Source organism: Meriones unguiculatus, chromosome 17 (genome assembly GCF_030254825.1).
Source record: "Meriones unguiculatus strain TT.TT164.6M chromosome 17, Bangor_MerUng_6.1, whole genome shotgun sequence".
Lineage (NCBI taxonomy): Eukaryota > Metazoa > Chordata > Mammalia > Rodentia > Muridae > Meriones > Meriones unguiculatus.
The window spans coordinates 25,062,109-25,077,482 of record NC_083364.1 but is presented as its reverse complement, the minus strand read 5'-3'; the positions used below and the strand labels follow the sequence as shown (position 1 = coordinate 25,077,482).

Genomic DNA, 15,374 nt, shown 5'->3' with positions numbered 1-15,374 from the left:
GAAGGCCAGGTCTAGTCTCTCGAAGAAGTCTCTGATTTGAGGGTCAGGATCCTGGGGAGACTCTGCAGCCATAGGGCAGAACAGCCGGTGTCTCTCCGGATGTGCAGAGCAGACCAGAGCCCTTGATTTCTGCTTATATACTGTCCAGGCATCATGGGGTTCTAGGACTATGCTAGTTATCTTGAGTGAGTGATGTCACTGCTTCTGGTTATCAGAAGCAGCCTTGGCTGTAGATGGGATCCTGACTAAGCTATTTTTACATGTCTAAAGGCTTTAAAAAAAAAACAAAAAAACAAACAAAAAAAAAAAACTATGCTCATTACGATTAGAATCCCAGTTAAAGCTGAGGTATCCAGCATGCCCCATCCTCAGAGACTGTCCTAGACCAGTAGGCTCATTGCAGAGAGCTCTAGAAAAGTTACAGGTGGCAGTTTTACTGCTTGGACTTCCTTGCCTGGATGTTGAGGGTCTAAGAAACTGTTTGCAGTAATGTAGCATTTTCATGTCTGTGTATTTGAAGCACATATCACCTTTGAAATAAAAGGGAATGCAGTTTGCTTAATGATCTCTTTATTGAGTCACCTCCCTACCTTGTAACTGGAATTTTTAGGATGAAAGCCTGGGTTCTAGTAGCACCAATAAGTGGTTCAGCCACTAGTTCTGAGTATACCAAGTAATGATGAAAACAAAACAAAGGACATTTATTTAGTGTGGCTACTTTGAGAAGAGGTACAGATAAAGGGTCCAGTGACCCCAAGTTCACCTCCAGGGTCCTGACATGAGCTTTAGGATTAAATAGAGGGAGACAATGAGACAAGTGGTCCACATTAAAGCAGCCCTAGTCAGAGCGGTTCTTGTGTGTCCTTATCCTAGTTCTGAAGGAATCTGTCTGGTTACAAGACAGCTGCAGCTTTCCTTGTTTGGATAATTACCCTCCTGGGTGAGAACTGCCTGTCTTGTGAGGTTTTGTTCTTTCTGGAATCCAAAGTGACTAATGTTATATATAGTTCTGGGGTCAGTCAGAGATTCCCAGTCTGACCAAGAATAATTTTAATAAAGAAGAGGCTTTTTATTTAGATACTAGCCTCCTAGGGCTACACCCGGGACTCAGGATTCCCAGGATATATCATCAAGCCACAAAAAGTCAGGGGTTTATACAGGCAAAGAAGCGTGAAGTTACATCCCATCTGTGTGCAGGCATGTATCCTGTAGGCAGAAGGTTATGTTCTGTGTAAGTATAAGCATGTATCTTCTCTGAAGCATAATGAGGAGCTCTCAGCAAACATGTCTTGTAGATGTCAGGGTTTTCTTGAACAAGCAGGCTCAGGTACAGAAGTAGAAGCAGAAGCAGAGGTTAACATTGTGCATAAACAACAGTCTTGTTAAAATTGTACAGGACAAGATGGCCCTTAACAATCCAGGAAGCCATCTGTTTTTGGCCCAGTGAGGCTTTTAGGTAAAAGGTGAGTGAAAATAAAAATAGAAAGGAAAGGAAAGGAAAGGACATCACTGCTCCTGGGTATGGTGGGGGAGAAAGTTTATTGTAGATAAAAAGGAGACACAGAGGCAGATTGTCTGGGAGAGTACAGAGTGGTCATGACCCTGAACCTTGTGGGGAGAGGGAAGAGGGGGAGGGGAGAGAGAAGGGAACCAGGTGCAGCAGTCAGGAGGCCAAAGGTACAAAAAGGTGCTGGTAACCAAACTGTCTAGATTAGATAGGGAAGAGCCTCTGGGGAAAGGTGAGGCCCTGGGCTGGATAGTTCATGTTGACGGCAGGGTATGCCAGCTACCCTGTAACAGGCAGGGACTGAGGGATGCTGGGAAAACCTCTTTGGTATGTTAGATAGGCACCTCATCTGCTTGTCCTGGTTTTGAAACTTAATAAGAGGTAATTTTGATTTACAGACTTCTTAAGCACAGTAATTAGACTTAAAACCTAATGATAGCCATCACAAGAAGGGTTAGGAAAATGGCCTAATGTTTGTGCCTTTGACCTTGAAGAGGAATGAAAGGCTCTGCTGTTGCATTTAGTACATGTTCCCATGTTTCATTGGCCTGTCCTCCAGACTGTGACTCTTTCCTCAGCGAGGCTCTGAAAGGCCCACGTGGGACCTCCTCTCATAGATGGTTCTGAAAAAATGTTCAGTGAATGAGTGTTTTGTCGAGGAGGTAATTTTGATCTGACGTCCTTTGAGAGTCTAGGTTGTCTTGTTTGAAGGGAATAGCCCTATAAAAGGGAAAAGTCCCTAGACAGTGAAAAGAAAAGAGTTTCTTTGGGGAAAACAATGATTCATCAGTTGGACCTTGTTCCAAACCCCAAATTCTGAAAACTCCTGCCAACACTGTGCTCTAGCACATATAGAAAGAAGTCCAGAGTAGAAAACAATGTAATTGGCAGTAACTTACCCAATTACCTCATTATTTGGCTACAGCTTAGCTAGTTAAGTTATGTACAGGCCAACTTGGTCTTCCTGCTGCGCACTAAGCTGATTTCTGTGACTAAACTCAGTGATGGATGGGTCTTTTGGGCCAGTGTAGTGCCTCAACCAAACCCACATCTTCCTACAAAGTTTTATTCCATTTTCTTCCCTTCTAAGGTCATGTTTTTTTTCCTCTTTCCTAGGGCAGCTCGTGCAAGTGGAGGAGAAAGGGCAAGGCTCTGTGCCTTGGTCAGTCTATGGCGTCTACATCCAGGCCGCAGGGGGTCCCTTGGCTTTCCTGGTCATCATGGTCCTTTTCATGCTGAATGTGGGCAGCACTGCCTTCAGCACTTGGTGGTTGAGCTACTGGATCAAGCAAGGAAGTGGGGTGAGATCACTCATTACTGAGAGTTATAGCTGATGATGTGGCCTTGTCTCCCTAGTTTCCTTAGGGAAACTTCTATACTTTTCACTAAAAAGAAGCACCAGAAACATAATGGGATACTCTGGTAATATGTGTAACTTTGTTTTATGTATCAACTAGAAGGTAATTTAAAGGAAAGAAAGCAGTGAAGAGGAGTGTTCCAGATCAGGGAAGGGATACTTAATGTAGTCTCACAGAACAGAAAAAAAAGGCTCTGACCAACCCAGAAGCAGTAGCGCTAGTCAGGAAGTAGGACAGTGGCAGGTTCTTTCTGTTCACCCACTGGAAATAGAAGTGCTCAGCAAGATTGCTTTGAGTTTGCCACGACCAGGTCCCAGGTCACTTGCTATGGCTCTCTCCTTGAGCTGAAAGTGACCTAGCTATGTCAGGAATCTCACCCCATGGTACCTTCCCTCCAAACAGAACACCACAGTGTCTCAAGGGAACAGAAGCACCGTGAGCGAGAGCATGAAGGACAATCCCTTCATGCAGTACTACGCGAGCATCTATGCCCTCTCCATGGTCGTCATGCTAGTCTTGAAAGCCATTCGAGGAGTTGTCTTTGTTAAGGTATACCGCAGTGGGTGGGGTGGGCTTGGCGTGGTGCGTGTGCGTAATAGGGTGGGCCTGCTGAAAGAGCTTCAGCTTCCCCTGAGTCACCTGTGTCTGACCATTTGTACTTCCCCAGCATTGGGAATGGCTGTCTGCACGCTGGTCACCTGCAGGAGTAGGAATTCATCCTTCCTTGAATATGCAGGTCTCTGGGCCTGATCGTTTTGTCTCTGCTCCCCAGGGAACACTGAGAGCCTCCTCCCGGCTCCATGACGAGCTTTTCCGGAGGATTCTTCGGAGCCCCATGAAGTTTTTTGACACTACTCCAACGGGAAGGATTCTCAACCGCTTTTCCAAAGACATGGATGAAGGTATCACTCACTGGCAACCTTTCTTTTCTCTTATGCTCTGGAGTACAAGCAGTGCTGACTGCCTCTAGACCTCCTGTGTTCTGTCCCCCCTCCAGCCCCCCCCCCAAAAAAAAAAAGAGAGAAGGTGCAGCTTTGTCTCTCCTGAGACTGAGAGTCTGGCATTCATGGATGTTTTGTCTGAGTTCTCATTGTGCCTGTGTGAACACAAGGTGGGAGGGTTGAGTTAGCAGTGGGGCTTTAGGAGGGCTGTCTGCAGTCCCAGCGTGCACCTGCAGTGTCTGATGGGCTTTCTTGTGTCTGCCCCAGAACTCAGAACTCTCCGTCATCCAGAATCTGGTTATATCCTGCAACAAACAACCCTGTCAAAACCCACACAACAGCCCTGGGAGGCATCTGTTATTTCACCCATTGAGTACACAGAAAGTCAAGTAGCTTGCCCAAGATCATACAGCTATTAGGGTGATCAGGTTGTGAATTGGGCTCAGATCCTTTCACCTCAAAGTTAGTTTTTATCTGCTGCACAATGTTTGGCTTCCCAGGGCCAGTAGGCCATGTAAGGTTATGGGCAAAAGTAAGAGGAACTGGGAACAGACTCAGTACCAGAACTGGAACACACCATGTTTCTACTTCTGTACATACAGGCACACTGCACATGCACATTCAGACATGAGCACTAGACCTGTTGGTTCAGTCCTTGCATCAGAGTCTAAGGTGGAAAGATTACAAGTTTGAGCTTTATACTAGGATCCTTTCTCAAAAAGAAGGAAAAAAAAAATACCAGCAGTGTTTATGACAAAGATACCTCTGCCCAAAGAAAGGGATGAAGAGGGGCTGGAGAGATGGCTCAGAGGTTAAGGGCACTGGCTGTTGTTCCAAAGGTCTTGAGTTAAATTCCCAGCACCCACGTGGTGGGTCACAACCATCTATAGTCAGATCTGGTGCCCTCTTCTGGCCTGCAGGCACACATGCAGGTAGAATACTGTATAAATAATAAATCTTTTTTAAAAGGGGGTGAAGATACTGCTTTTGAAGGTTGTGTATGCTTCCTCAAGGCTCACACATGTTTAAATTTTTGTTTAAATTTGTGTTGGTAAGAACATAGATGATCTTTGCTTTCCTTTTTGCATGTTATTTTCAAGTGTTTTACATACATGTACAATACTTTGTAGAGGAGAAGTGTTTAGGAGTAAGGAAAACTAAACCGAGAGAGAGGATGGAGGAGGAAGACCACTATTTACTTGCATTTTCCTTGCTTGTGGGTTCCAAGAGTCTGAAGCTTGTTCTCTCCTGGTCTCTGCAGTGGATGTGCGCCTGCCATTCCAGGCCGAGATGTTTATCCAGAATGTGATCCTGGTGTTTTTCTGTGTTGGAATGATCGCAGGAGTCTTCCCATGGTTCCTTGTGGCAGTGGGGCCTCTCTTCATCCTCTTTTCAGTTCTACACATTGTCGCCAGGTAAATAGGATGCACACAGGGCCAGGGTAGAGGCCATGGGTGCTGGTCTCCTCCTGTGACACAGAGTCCGTCCCTCACAGGGTTCTGATCCGTGAGCTGAAGCGTCTGGACAACATCACACAGTCTCCTTTCCTCTCCCACATCACGTCCAGCATACAGGGCCTCGCCACCATCCACGCCTATAACCGAGGCCAGGAGTTTCTGCACAGGTCAGTGTTGTCGGGGGCCATCTTGACAGTCTCAGTAACCCTAAGAGGCTGTTCAAGGCTAGAGCTCGGGGTCAGAAAGCTCATCCAAAAAGGTGTTGCTGATGGAACTGAACTGTCTCTGATTAAAACTCAGCCACTCGCTAAGACTGCTTCTGAGAAAATAAAAAGACAGAAACACAGACCAGGAGACAGATGTGGGTATCTGACACTCTGTCCTTTGAGGATTGCATACATTTGTATACCTCTGAAGGGATATGTAAGAAACTGGAGCTATCTGTGGAAAGTGGAACTAGGTACCCAGAAATTGGTAAGAAAAAGACTGACTTTTTGTAGTAAGCCTTTTAAAACTTTAAGGGCTGTATGGTTTGTATAGCACTCACTATACAATTGTGAGCACTGGGGGCTGAGGTGCCCAGAACCCATGTACTTGACAGATGGGCATGCTATGTAGCTCACCTGTAATTTCAGCATAAAAAGGCTGAGACAGAATATCCACAGAGTGAGCTGATAAGGTAGACCAGCCATGTTGGCAAGCTCTAGGTTTGATTCAGAGACCCTGCCTCAGTAAGTAAGATGAAAGAGTGGTCAGCGACGATTCTCAAGCCTTCAGAGGCTCACATGCACACAGACAGATGAAAAACTTTCTGAAATTGTCTCGTGTGTGACAACAGCTCTAGTGTAGGTGTTAGTGTTTCTCAAAGGGTGACTAGCATGAGAGCACCCTGTGTCCTGTCATATAAGGCCTGTGCTTCCGAAGCTTCTAGGCCATTCTTTTGGTTGACAAGCGGAAAGTACTTGCCCTCCATTCTGAGGTCCTGAAGGTCTGACATCAGCCCCTGAGTGCGGTCATTTGGTACTTTCTTTATTTATCCATTTGTCATTCCATCTTTTCTCACAGGTATCAGGAGCTACTGGATGACAACCAAGCTCCTTTTTTCTTGTTCACTTGTGCAATGAGGTGGCTGGCAGTGCGGCTGGACCTCATCAGTATCGCCCTGATCACCACCACTGGGCTGATGATTGTTCTCATGCACGGACAGATTCCCCCAGCCTATGCCGGCCTGGCCATCTCTTACGCTGTGCAGGTCAGTGTCTGGGCTGGGGGCATATGACTAGGAAGAGAGGTGGGGAGTTGAATCTAGAATTAAAATAAATGCTGTGTATAGTAGATAAATGTGTTTGCTTGCTTGTTTGTTTTGAGACAGAGCCTCATTTTGTAGCCTTGTTTGTCCTGGAACTCACTATGTAGACCAGGCTAGCCTTGAACTCAGAAATCTGCCTGCCTCAGCCTTCTGAGTGTTGGGATTAAAGATATGTGCCACCTGGCCTGGCACAGAAATATATGCCTTCAGTACCAGCAGTTGGGAGGCAGAGAAAACTGGATCTCTATGATTTGCGGTCAGCCTTGTTTGCATAACAAGTTCCAGGACAGCCAAGTAGGGACCTGTCTCAAAAAAAAAAAAAAAAAAAAAAAAAAAAGAAGAAGAAGAAGAAAGGAAAGAAGAGAAGGAAAGAAAAAAAAAACATATTATCTTCATAAGGAAACATTTAAAAGTGGCTTTGTATTACACCAATGTTATAAGACTAAGCCTTCTCATCCCTAGGGATGATTAAAGGCCCTCGAAGAACTCAAAACCAATTTGTGTGGTTGCCACAAACAGGCTGAAGCTAAAGTCAGTGATTCAGAAGTTACCCAGCTTCAGATGTGTGTTCCTGGAAGCCCTTTGGGTCCAGGAGTGCAGTGACCTAAGAGCATGGTGCACCTTTGTGTGCTGTGCACTGTGATGAGGGTAGTGCATGTGGTAATAAGTGCAAGGAAACCACTGGGCCCTGACTCTGTGCCCCATGTGTGCGCTCCAGCAGCCCCCTGTTCATGGCCCCGCAGGTGCAGGAAGTTCTCTCTGTCCAGTGTGATACATTCTCCGTTTTTGTTTCCCATTCTCAGCTAACCGGACTCTTCCAGTTTACAGTTAGACTGGCATCTGAGACAGAAGCACGCTTCACTTCGGTGGAAAGGATCAACCACTACATAAAGGTCAGGAGGGCTCAGGCCTTGCTGGAGTTGTGTTCCTTCTTTCACGGATGTTGGGGAGGAGGAACCTTTTGTTCTCCGCCTGTCTCATGCCCTGCTAAAAGGATCAGCAGTCTCAACCACATGCTTAGACTATAAAAGGGATCGCCATAAAAGTTCCTTAACAGATTTGTAAATTCTGTTTAGTTGAGAACTCATGTTCACTGGCAGCTCTCTAGAGTTAACAATGACAACATTACAGAGGAAGTTATAACAGCCTTTTGCAGCAGGAATGGGTTCCCAGGGCCAGATTTGTTCTGCACAATCTGTAAATGAGTAACTAAGATGCAGAAAGGTGAAATGGCTTGTTACAGATCACACTGCCATGGTGGCTTGTGTAGGTCACACTGCCGTGATGGCTTGTGTAGCAGTCTGTATTTCTTAGACTGGCCATCAGATTTAGATGTTCAGTGAATCTTGAGTAGCTTACTTCAGTTTTAATTCAAGCCAGTGGTGTTTAGTTGGTGGAATTCTGTTTCAAGTGGAATATTTTCAGAGAATTCCAATGAAAACTTGCTGAGTGATGGGAGGGCCTCAGGTTCCACCCTTAGCACTTCCCGAAGGTCATTGCCGTGTTGTGCAAGCAGGCGTTTGCAGACCACTGTAGTGGCCATGTGCTGCGTCTCTGTCTGTGTCGATGGGGTGTAAGCATTTAGTGACAAATACTCTTTGATAGCAGAGGTCATGGTGGCAAGCTGCCATGACTGCTGTGCTTGCCCTCTCCGATAAGCTTTGCTAGCCCACAAGAATCTGAAGCATACTCTCTCTCCTCAGACTCTCTCTTTGGAAGCACCTGCCAGAATCAAGAACAAGGCTCCTCCTCCTGACTGGCCCCAGGAGGGAGAAGTAACCTTTGAGAATGCAGAAATGAGATACAGGGAAAATCTCCCTCTGGTCCTTAAGAAAGTGTCCTTCACCATCAAGCCCAAGGAGAAGATTGGCATTGTGGGACGAACAGGGTCAGGTAAGGACTGCACTGGTTGGAAGTGATCCAGATTTAATCTTTGGCCAGCACATAGGAGCTTGTCAAAGATTGCTTTCATGTTTACAAACCAACCCCTGAGACACAAGTCATTATTGTCTCAGGCCCCTCTGAAACCAGCTAAGTTTGCTTTTGGCCTTGCTCTTAGGACAGGCAGTGCATTTTCAGTCACGTATTCTCAGAACAGAATACTTGGAGCACGTGGCAAAAGACAGTAGAAGAAAGCACACGAACTACTACTGCAGATGAGCACTGATGACATTTAGGCGGGTCTCTTGATAGTATTTTTCTGTTAACACATGTTTACAAAGGTGGCCGTTTTATACACCAGTTAGTTCTGTGGCCTTCTTTTAGAACCATCAGTGTTTTGCCATGTTACTTAACAATTGTTATGTGATGTAATATACTGTTCTATTTAATGGATGTACCATAATTTATATTTAACCATCCCAAGTTTGTTGAGAATTGAACCATTACCAATTTTTCTTGAATAGTCCTGCAGTCAAAATATGTGAAGAATTCTCGGGCCTTCCTTTGTAGGATCTACTGCTGCCTCCTATTTGCCAGAGGCGTGGACAATTATAGATAAGGAGCTTGTGTCCCCTTAAAGGTAGAAACTTTTCTTGACCTAGTATCAGATCAGCTCAGAGTAGCCAGAGGAAAGCCTAAGCTTCCAGTTTAATAGAATGTTTGTATTGTCTCCAGGAAGAAACACTATCTATGAATTCTAGGCTGGCAGAACTTGAGGTTTTGGAAACAGATGGGTCAGCAGCTAAGAGTACTAGTTGCTCTTGCAGAAGACCCACAGCTCACAACTGTCTTTAATTCCAGTTCCAGGGGATCTGGTGCCCTTTTCTGGCCTCAGTGGGCACCAGGCCACACATACCATACACATACACATGCAGGTAAAACACTTATAAACATAAAATACATATAATTACTTTTTTTAAAAAAAGTGCAGTTCTCCAGCCAGATCCTTATGGATGGCAGGGATGATGGTAAGACCAATGGATTTCATGACCATGGGCCCACTGTCACTCTTCTGGCTGTGAAATGAGTTCCTTGGTCAGAAGCAGTGCCTGTGTGGACTACTGTAACAGTGGAGATTGCATTCTATAGTCTGTGGATGATGGTTTTCCATGTGTGGTGGTTTAGACAGCATTATATGCAGGGAGAGAAAATTCATGAGCAGCAAAAGTATCTGCTGCAGTAAGGACAAAGCATTGTAAATCACTGCCCTTTCCAGAAGGAAGTGGTCCAGTGTACTCAAGTTGTCAACTGGCCACTAGGTATCTAGGGAATGGTGTGTCAGCGGCTTGGTGTTGATCTCTGTTGCTGTCTGATCTGTCATTCAACAACAGCTGCAGCCAGGTCGCCTTAGTGAGCGCAAGCCCATGTTGTCCAGCCCATGCTTAACGTCCATCCTGCCTTTATGGCCACTTTATTCATGGACCTATTGGGGGAAAGACAGGGATGGCTAGGAAAGAAGCTGACTGTTGGGCCATCTCTCTAAGATGGCTCAGAGGTCAAGAGCACTGACTGCTCTTCCAGAGGTCCTGAGTTCAATTCCCAGAAACCACATGATGGCTCCCAACCATCTATAATGAGATCTGTTGTTCTCTTCTGATGTGCAGATACTCATACAGGTAGAATATTGTATACATAATGAATAAAAATAAATAAATTAATTAATAAATAAGTAAATCCTTTTAAAAAGGCAGCAGCTGGCTGTCCATAGAATGTGTCACCCTATGTACTTGGTTATTGAACTCCTCTGCCGAAGTCACCTTTGATGAGCATTTACATGGGACACAGTATCTTCACATCTTTCAACTATTTGGAGAGATGTGTTTACATACTTCTTTCATAGATGTCTTTCTCATCAGTATTTAAAATCATGTTCTATCCAGATCCCCAATCACCCAGCTAGTCCATTGGCTACAGCCTATGAACAGCAAATAGTCATACTTCTGGCCATTTCTCCTTCCAAGCAAAATGCATGACCACATGTATTAACCAAAGTTTTGCCCACTGTAAAGATTCCCCTTTGTTGGTGTCTGTCTTAGTTACTATTTATTGCCGTGACCAAGGCAACTTACAAAAGAAAACATTTAACTAGGGGCTTGCTTACAGTTTCAGGGGGTTAGTGATCGTGGTGACAGAGCGCATGGCGGCAAGCAGGCAGACATGGCACGGGAGCAGTAGCTGAGGGCCGTTCTCATTAAAACCGCAGCGTCTTTCAGGGTTGTCCCAGGAAGGACTTCTAATGCTAAGCTGTCCACTTCTTGCACAACAGGCAGAGCCATCAGTAAAGCAGGCCCTAGTCTTCTCTTCCTCAGTCAACCAATCACAGGGCACACCCCATGAGGCTCTAGGTGCCTGCTTGAGAGCAGAAGGCATTGTAATGTGGAAACCATAGGTATTTAAGCAACCTTTTAAGTTTTTCTTTTCTTTCTTTCTTTTTTTATATTTATTTTTATTTTATTTATACTAGCATCTTTGTCTTTGTGTAGCCCTGGCTTTCCTGGAACTCAGTTTGTAGACCAGGCTGGCCTCGAACTCACAGAGATCTGCCTGCCTCTGCCTCTCAAGTGCTGGGATTAAAAGGAACCTACCAAGGTCCAATCACTTCCAGTTGGCACTTCCTATTGGTTTATTTAAACAACCTTTAAGCATAATAACTGGGCAGGTATGATTTAAACTAATTTTCTAAGGTAGTCTGGCTACCTCCCAGCAATACTCCCCAACTTACTTGCCAACTAGTTGTCCTGTCTAGGCTGGATCTGCTCCATCATGCCACGTTATTTCTCTCCAACTTTCTCCTTCTTTCTCTTCTCTTCCATCTATGGTCCTTACCTGAGAACCCTAAGCCTGGGAACCCAAGTCTCTCCTACTTCTCTTCTGCGCAGTTACAGGCTGTCCAGCCTTCCTTATTAACCAATCAGAGATAATTAAGGAGCAAAGTTTAAGCAACAGAGACTGGTGTATGTGACAATACACTCATTTGGACTACAAGCAAATATTGGGGCTCAAAATTCAGCATTTGTGTACAGAGCACCAGACCAACCTCCAACACTAATGGATGGCTACTGTTCACATCCTACCTCATGTTTTGGTGGGTCAAATACTACCCAGCTCATGATGCACAGCTCAGTTGCATAGTAATGTCGTGGCCCATAGCCAAGTGTCCATTTTCTACTAAGGCCCCATAGGAGACCCAAGGATTGTTTGCAAGGGAGAACAGTTGTCTACAGATAACGGTAGAGCCTTGCTCCAAAATGCCAAGGGACTCCTCTGTGATTCACCAACAGAATGCCAAAGGCTCCAAACAGCATTCCTGTCTGCCCTTGACAAGTACCATCAGGTCTGTTGGATCATATAGTTCCGGTGGAAGCTCAGCACCCTGGATCTGTTTTAGAGCCTTCTCCTCTTCAGGCGCTACTCAAACCTGTCTGAGTCACTTGGTATAAGGGCTGGAGTAACATACCCAAGTGAGGAAGGAATGTGCTGTCTCCAGAATCCAAATAGGCCCACTGTCCTAGTTACCTTTCTGTTGCTGTGAAGACCAAGGCAACTTATAGAAGAAACAGTTTATTGGGGCTTACAGTTTCAGAGGGTGAATTCATGTCCATCATAGTGGGAACATGGCCGAGGCGGGCAGGCATGGTGGTAGAGCAGTAGCTGAGAGCTTTATGTCCTGATCCACAAACACAAGACGGAGAGAGCTAACTGGGAGTGCTGTGGGCATTTGGAACCCCAAAGCCCGCCTCTTCCAGTGACACATCTCCTCCAACAAGTCCACACCTCCTAATTCTTCCCAAACAGTTCCACTAGCTGGGGACCAGGTGTTCAGACCTGAGCCTGTGGGCCCTTCTCACTCAAAACACCACACCCACTAAGCATTGTGCTTCTTTCTTGGTGGTAAGAGGAGCCAGTGCAATAATTTGCCTGTCATCTAGAAAGGAATATAATTACATGCCCCACACTGCGGAACTGCTAGAAGTGCCACTGAGGTGGTAGGCCCTTGAATTTGCTTGGATTTATTTTCTGGCCATACCTTATTCAAGGGGTTCTGGGTCTGTTAACTGGCTCCAGTCTGTAAATTGGTTCATAGGCCAAGATTTCTTGCTGCTGTGATCCAGTTTAGCCTTCCTTTCATTTATGCAGATTTTTCTGCTTACACAGATCAAATAAAAATGCTTCTTATCTGTATCATACTTAGAAACACCATAATTGATTAGGTAGTGCCAGAGGTCTGGAAGAGTCATGTCATCATAAATCACTTTGCCTATCCTGCCCACAGGTCAGGCCATTCTGGACATGGCTTTGCCTATGCTGCCTATTATAACTACACTCATCTTGTCAGTCAGTACCAATACCTGGCCCCTGCTACTCTTGGGCCCTGTTAAACCCATGGAGCTTAATTCATCTGTTTTAGCAGCCCCATCTTCAAACCCTAAGTTCTACCACAAGGAAAGAGGATTGATGAAGTGCTTCAAATGGTTGTATTAGAATTGATTGAGGTAACCTGAAAAGAAAAGAGGCTGACCTCTGAGAAGGATGGTCATTTGATGAGAACAGTGAAGGGCAGCTGTCTCTTGGCAGGAGTGGAGAGTGTGTGCTCAGGTGTAGAGGGCTTGGTGTTCCATAGGCAGAAAAGGGGAAGGTTGGAGTGGAAGATTCCATCTGCAGATCTGTTCTCCTACAGTCTCGGTGTTGTAGATGCCAATGGAGGTATTTGATCTCCACGTCAGAAACTTCTGCCTGTAGATGTTATCATCTACAGACTTCTCTCTGGAGTCTCTGAGCTCACCTGAGGTTTCTGGGTTATTAGCCAGATCCAGAGGGCATCAAAACGAAGAGGGGATGCTATGTTCATTTGGCTGTTTCCAGCTGAGGAAGGACAAAATTGGGTGTTGGGGTCTGTCTTTAGGATATGGTGGGGTGGGGGAATAGGTCAGGGTGACTTCATGTAGCAGGAGGAGAGTTTTAACTTGTTGCTGTGGTGGAGTAAGCAGTTGTGTTCATGCCCTCCTGGAGAAACTTTTGAAAATAGTCAATTAGACAGGGGCTAAAAGAGCAAGGTAAGATCAGATGATAGGGGACACTGTAAGGGACCTAGCTAGTGTAGCCATTTTCCTAATGTAGAACTAGTAATGGCAGTGATTTGATCCAGGAAGAACGTCATTAAGAAGTTTAAAAGACAGGGCAAAATATTATGTGAAGCATCTTTGTTTCTGGATGAGGGCACAGATCCCATCCATAGCAGTAGTCAGATCTAGTCCCCTTTACTTTTGGAGTACCCCAGCAGCCCAAGAAGCAAGTTGATCCTGAAGGATGTTAAGCAGATCTGAAGTTTCTTTAAGGGTCTTTGAGAGCTAGTGAGACAGAAAGTTAATTGATGCAGAGAAACCTTTAGCCTAGCTGTTTTAGTTCTGAGTTCCTGAGTTAATCAGGGTTCTGTAAAGTAGCAGAACTTATAAAATGAATCTCAGTAGTATAGAGAGTCTTTATAGAAAGGGATTTATTAGAATGACTTGCAAGCTTTGGTCCAGCTAATCCAACAATGGTTGGCTGTGAACAGAGAGTCCAAGAATCCAGTAGTTGTTCAGTCCACAAGGCTGGATGTCTCAGCTGATCTTCAGGACATGCTAGAGTCCGGAAGAAGTAGATCAATGCCAGTGAAGGAATGGACTTGCTAGGGAGGTGAGGGAAAGCAGGCAAAAGAGAGCACTTCCCTCTTCCGTGTCATTACTATAAAATATATAGGTCTCTAGCAGAAGACTAGATTTGATGTAGTTTAAGGGTGTGTTTTCTTACTCAAGATCTGGATTAAAGGTTTGTCTTCCTACCTCAAAGATCCAGGTTAGAAGGGGATCTTCCTGTTTAAATTAAGCAAAAATTCCTCAGAGGTGAACCCTCCACTTTTGGGCTTTAGTTCCGGATGTAGTCAAGTTGACACCCCAGTTTCGGCATCACAGTCCCAGAAAAATGTCCAGAGTACCAAGAAGAGGGATGAGTTGGATGGTCCATTAGTACCCTTTGAGAGGTCACCTAAACTGCTGTTGAAGGTTTAGAGGCATCAACCACCCTAAGTGTTTTGTGGTTGGCAAAAAGGACAATGGTTAGTGTGCCTCAGAGGAAGTTTGATGTAAGAAGCCATGATAAAGCTTAGTAGATGGCAAAGAACGTAAGACAGTCATGTGACGACAGCATTCATCCTTGGAGTGTGTCGTGTGAGTGAGGTAGCTAGAACTGGGTTTGGTTTGTTCTTGTTTTTCTTACTTTGGGGGGTTGGGGTTCAAGACAGGATTTCTCAGTGTAGCCTTGGCTGTCCTAGACTCACTTTGTAGACCAGGCTGGCCTTGAAGTCACAGCGATCTGCCTGCCTCTGCCTCCCTGAGTGCTGGGACTAAAGACATGCCCCACCACACCTGGATGTTTTTCTAGCTTTTTGAATTGCATCATTAAGCCATTTGTGTACTTTCTAAGTACTTTCTACACTAAAGACTCTTTGAAGTACAAATTTCCATTGTAGGACTATTCAGTGTGTCCCAGAGGTTTTGTTGTGTTGTATTTTCATTTTCATGTAGTTCCAGGAAGTTTATTTCTTCCATAATTTGTTCTTTTTAAGTATTGAAATCACCTAGTATTAATAGATTGGTGTTCATCTGTGTCTTTAAATCCAGTAGTAGATTTTTTTTAAACACTGATGTTTGATGCACATGTTTAGGATAGTGATACCGTCTTGGTTACCAGTCCCCTTGGTTAGGAGAAGTGTCTTTTTTTTTTTTTTTTTTTACCTCTTCTAATTAGTTTTAGTTTGAAGTCTGTTTTGTTAGCTATTAAGATAGTGATGTCTTCTTGCTTCCTAAACCCATTTTGATTGGA

The 15,374-nt window shown here is 44.9% G+C and overlaps 1 protein-coding gene across 2 annotated transcripts in view; it reads left to right on the top strand.

Annotated features, from left to right (window-relative positions):
• Positions 1-15,374, top strand: part of Abcc5 (ATP binding cassette subfamily C member 5) — a 77,690-nt gene that overhangs the window by 50,137 nt on the left and 12,179 nt on the right. For both annotated transcript variants that reach the window (XM_060370067.1, XM_060370068.1), the window contains exons 18-25: positions 2,624-2,808; positions 3,268-3,414; positions 3,638-3,767; positions 5,068-5,221; positions 5,302-5,430; positions 6,329-6,515; positions 7,376-7,465; positions 8,276-8,465. In XM_060370067.1, the coding sequence (XP_060226050.1) occupies positions 2,624-2,808; positions 3,268-3,414; positions 3,638-3,767; positions 5,068-5,221; positions 5,302-5,430; positions 6,329-6,515; positions 7,376-7,465; positions 8,276-8,465 (1,212 nt within the window). The remainder of the gene's footprint in view (positions 1-2,623; positions 2,809-3,267; positions 3,415-3,637; positions 3,768-5,067; positions 5,222-5,301; positions 5,431-6,328; positions 6,516-7,375; positions 7,466-8,275; positions 8,466-15,374) is intronic.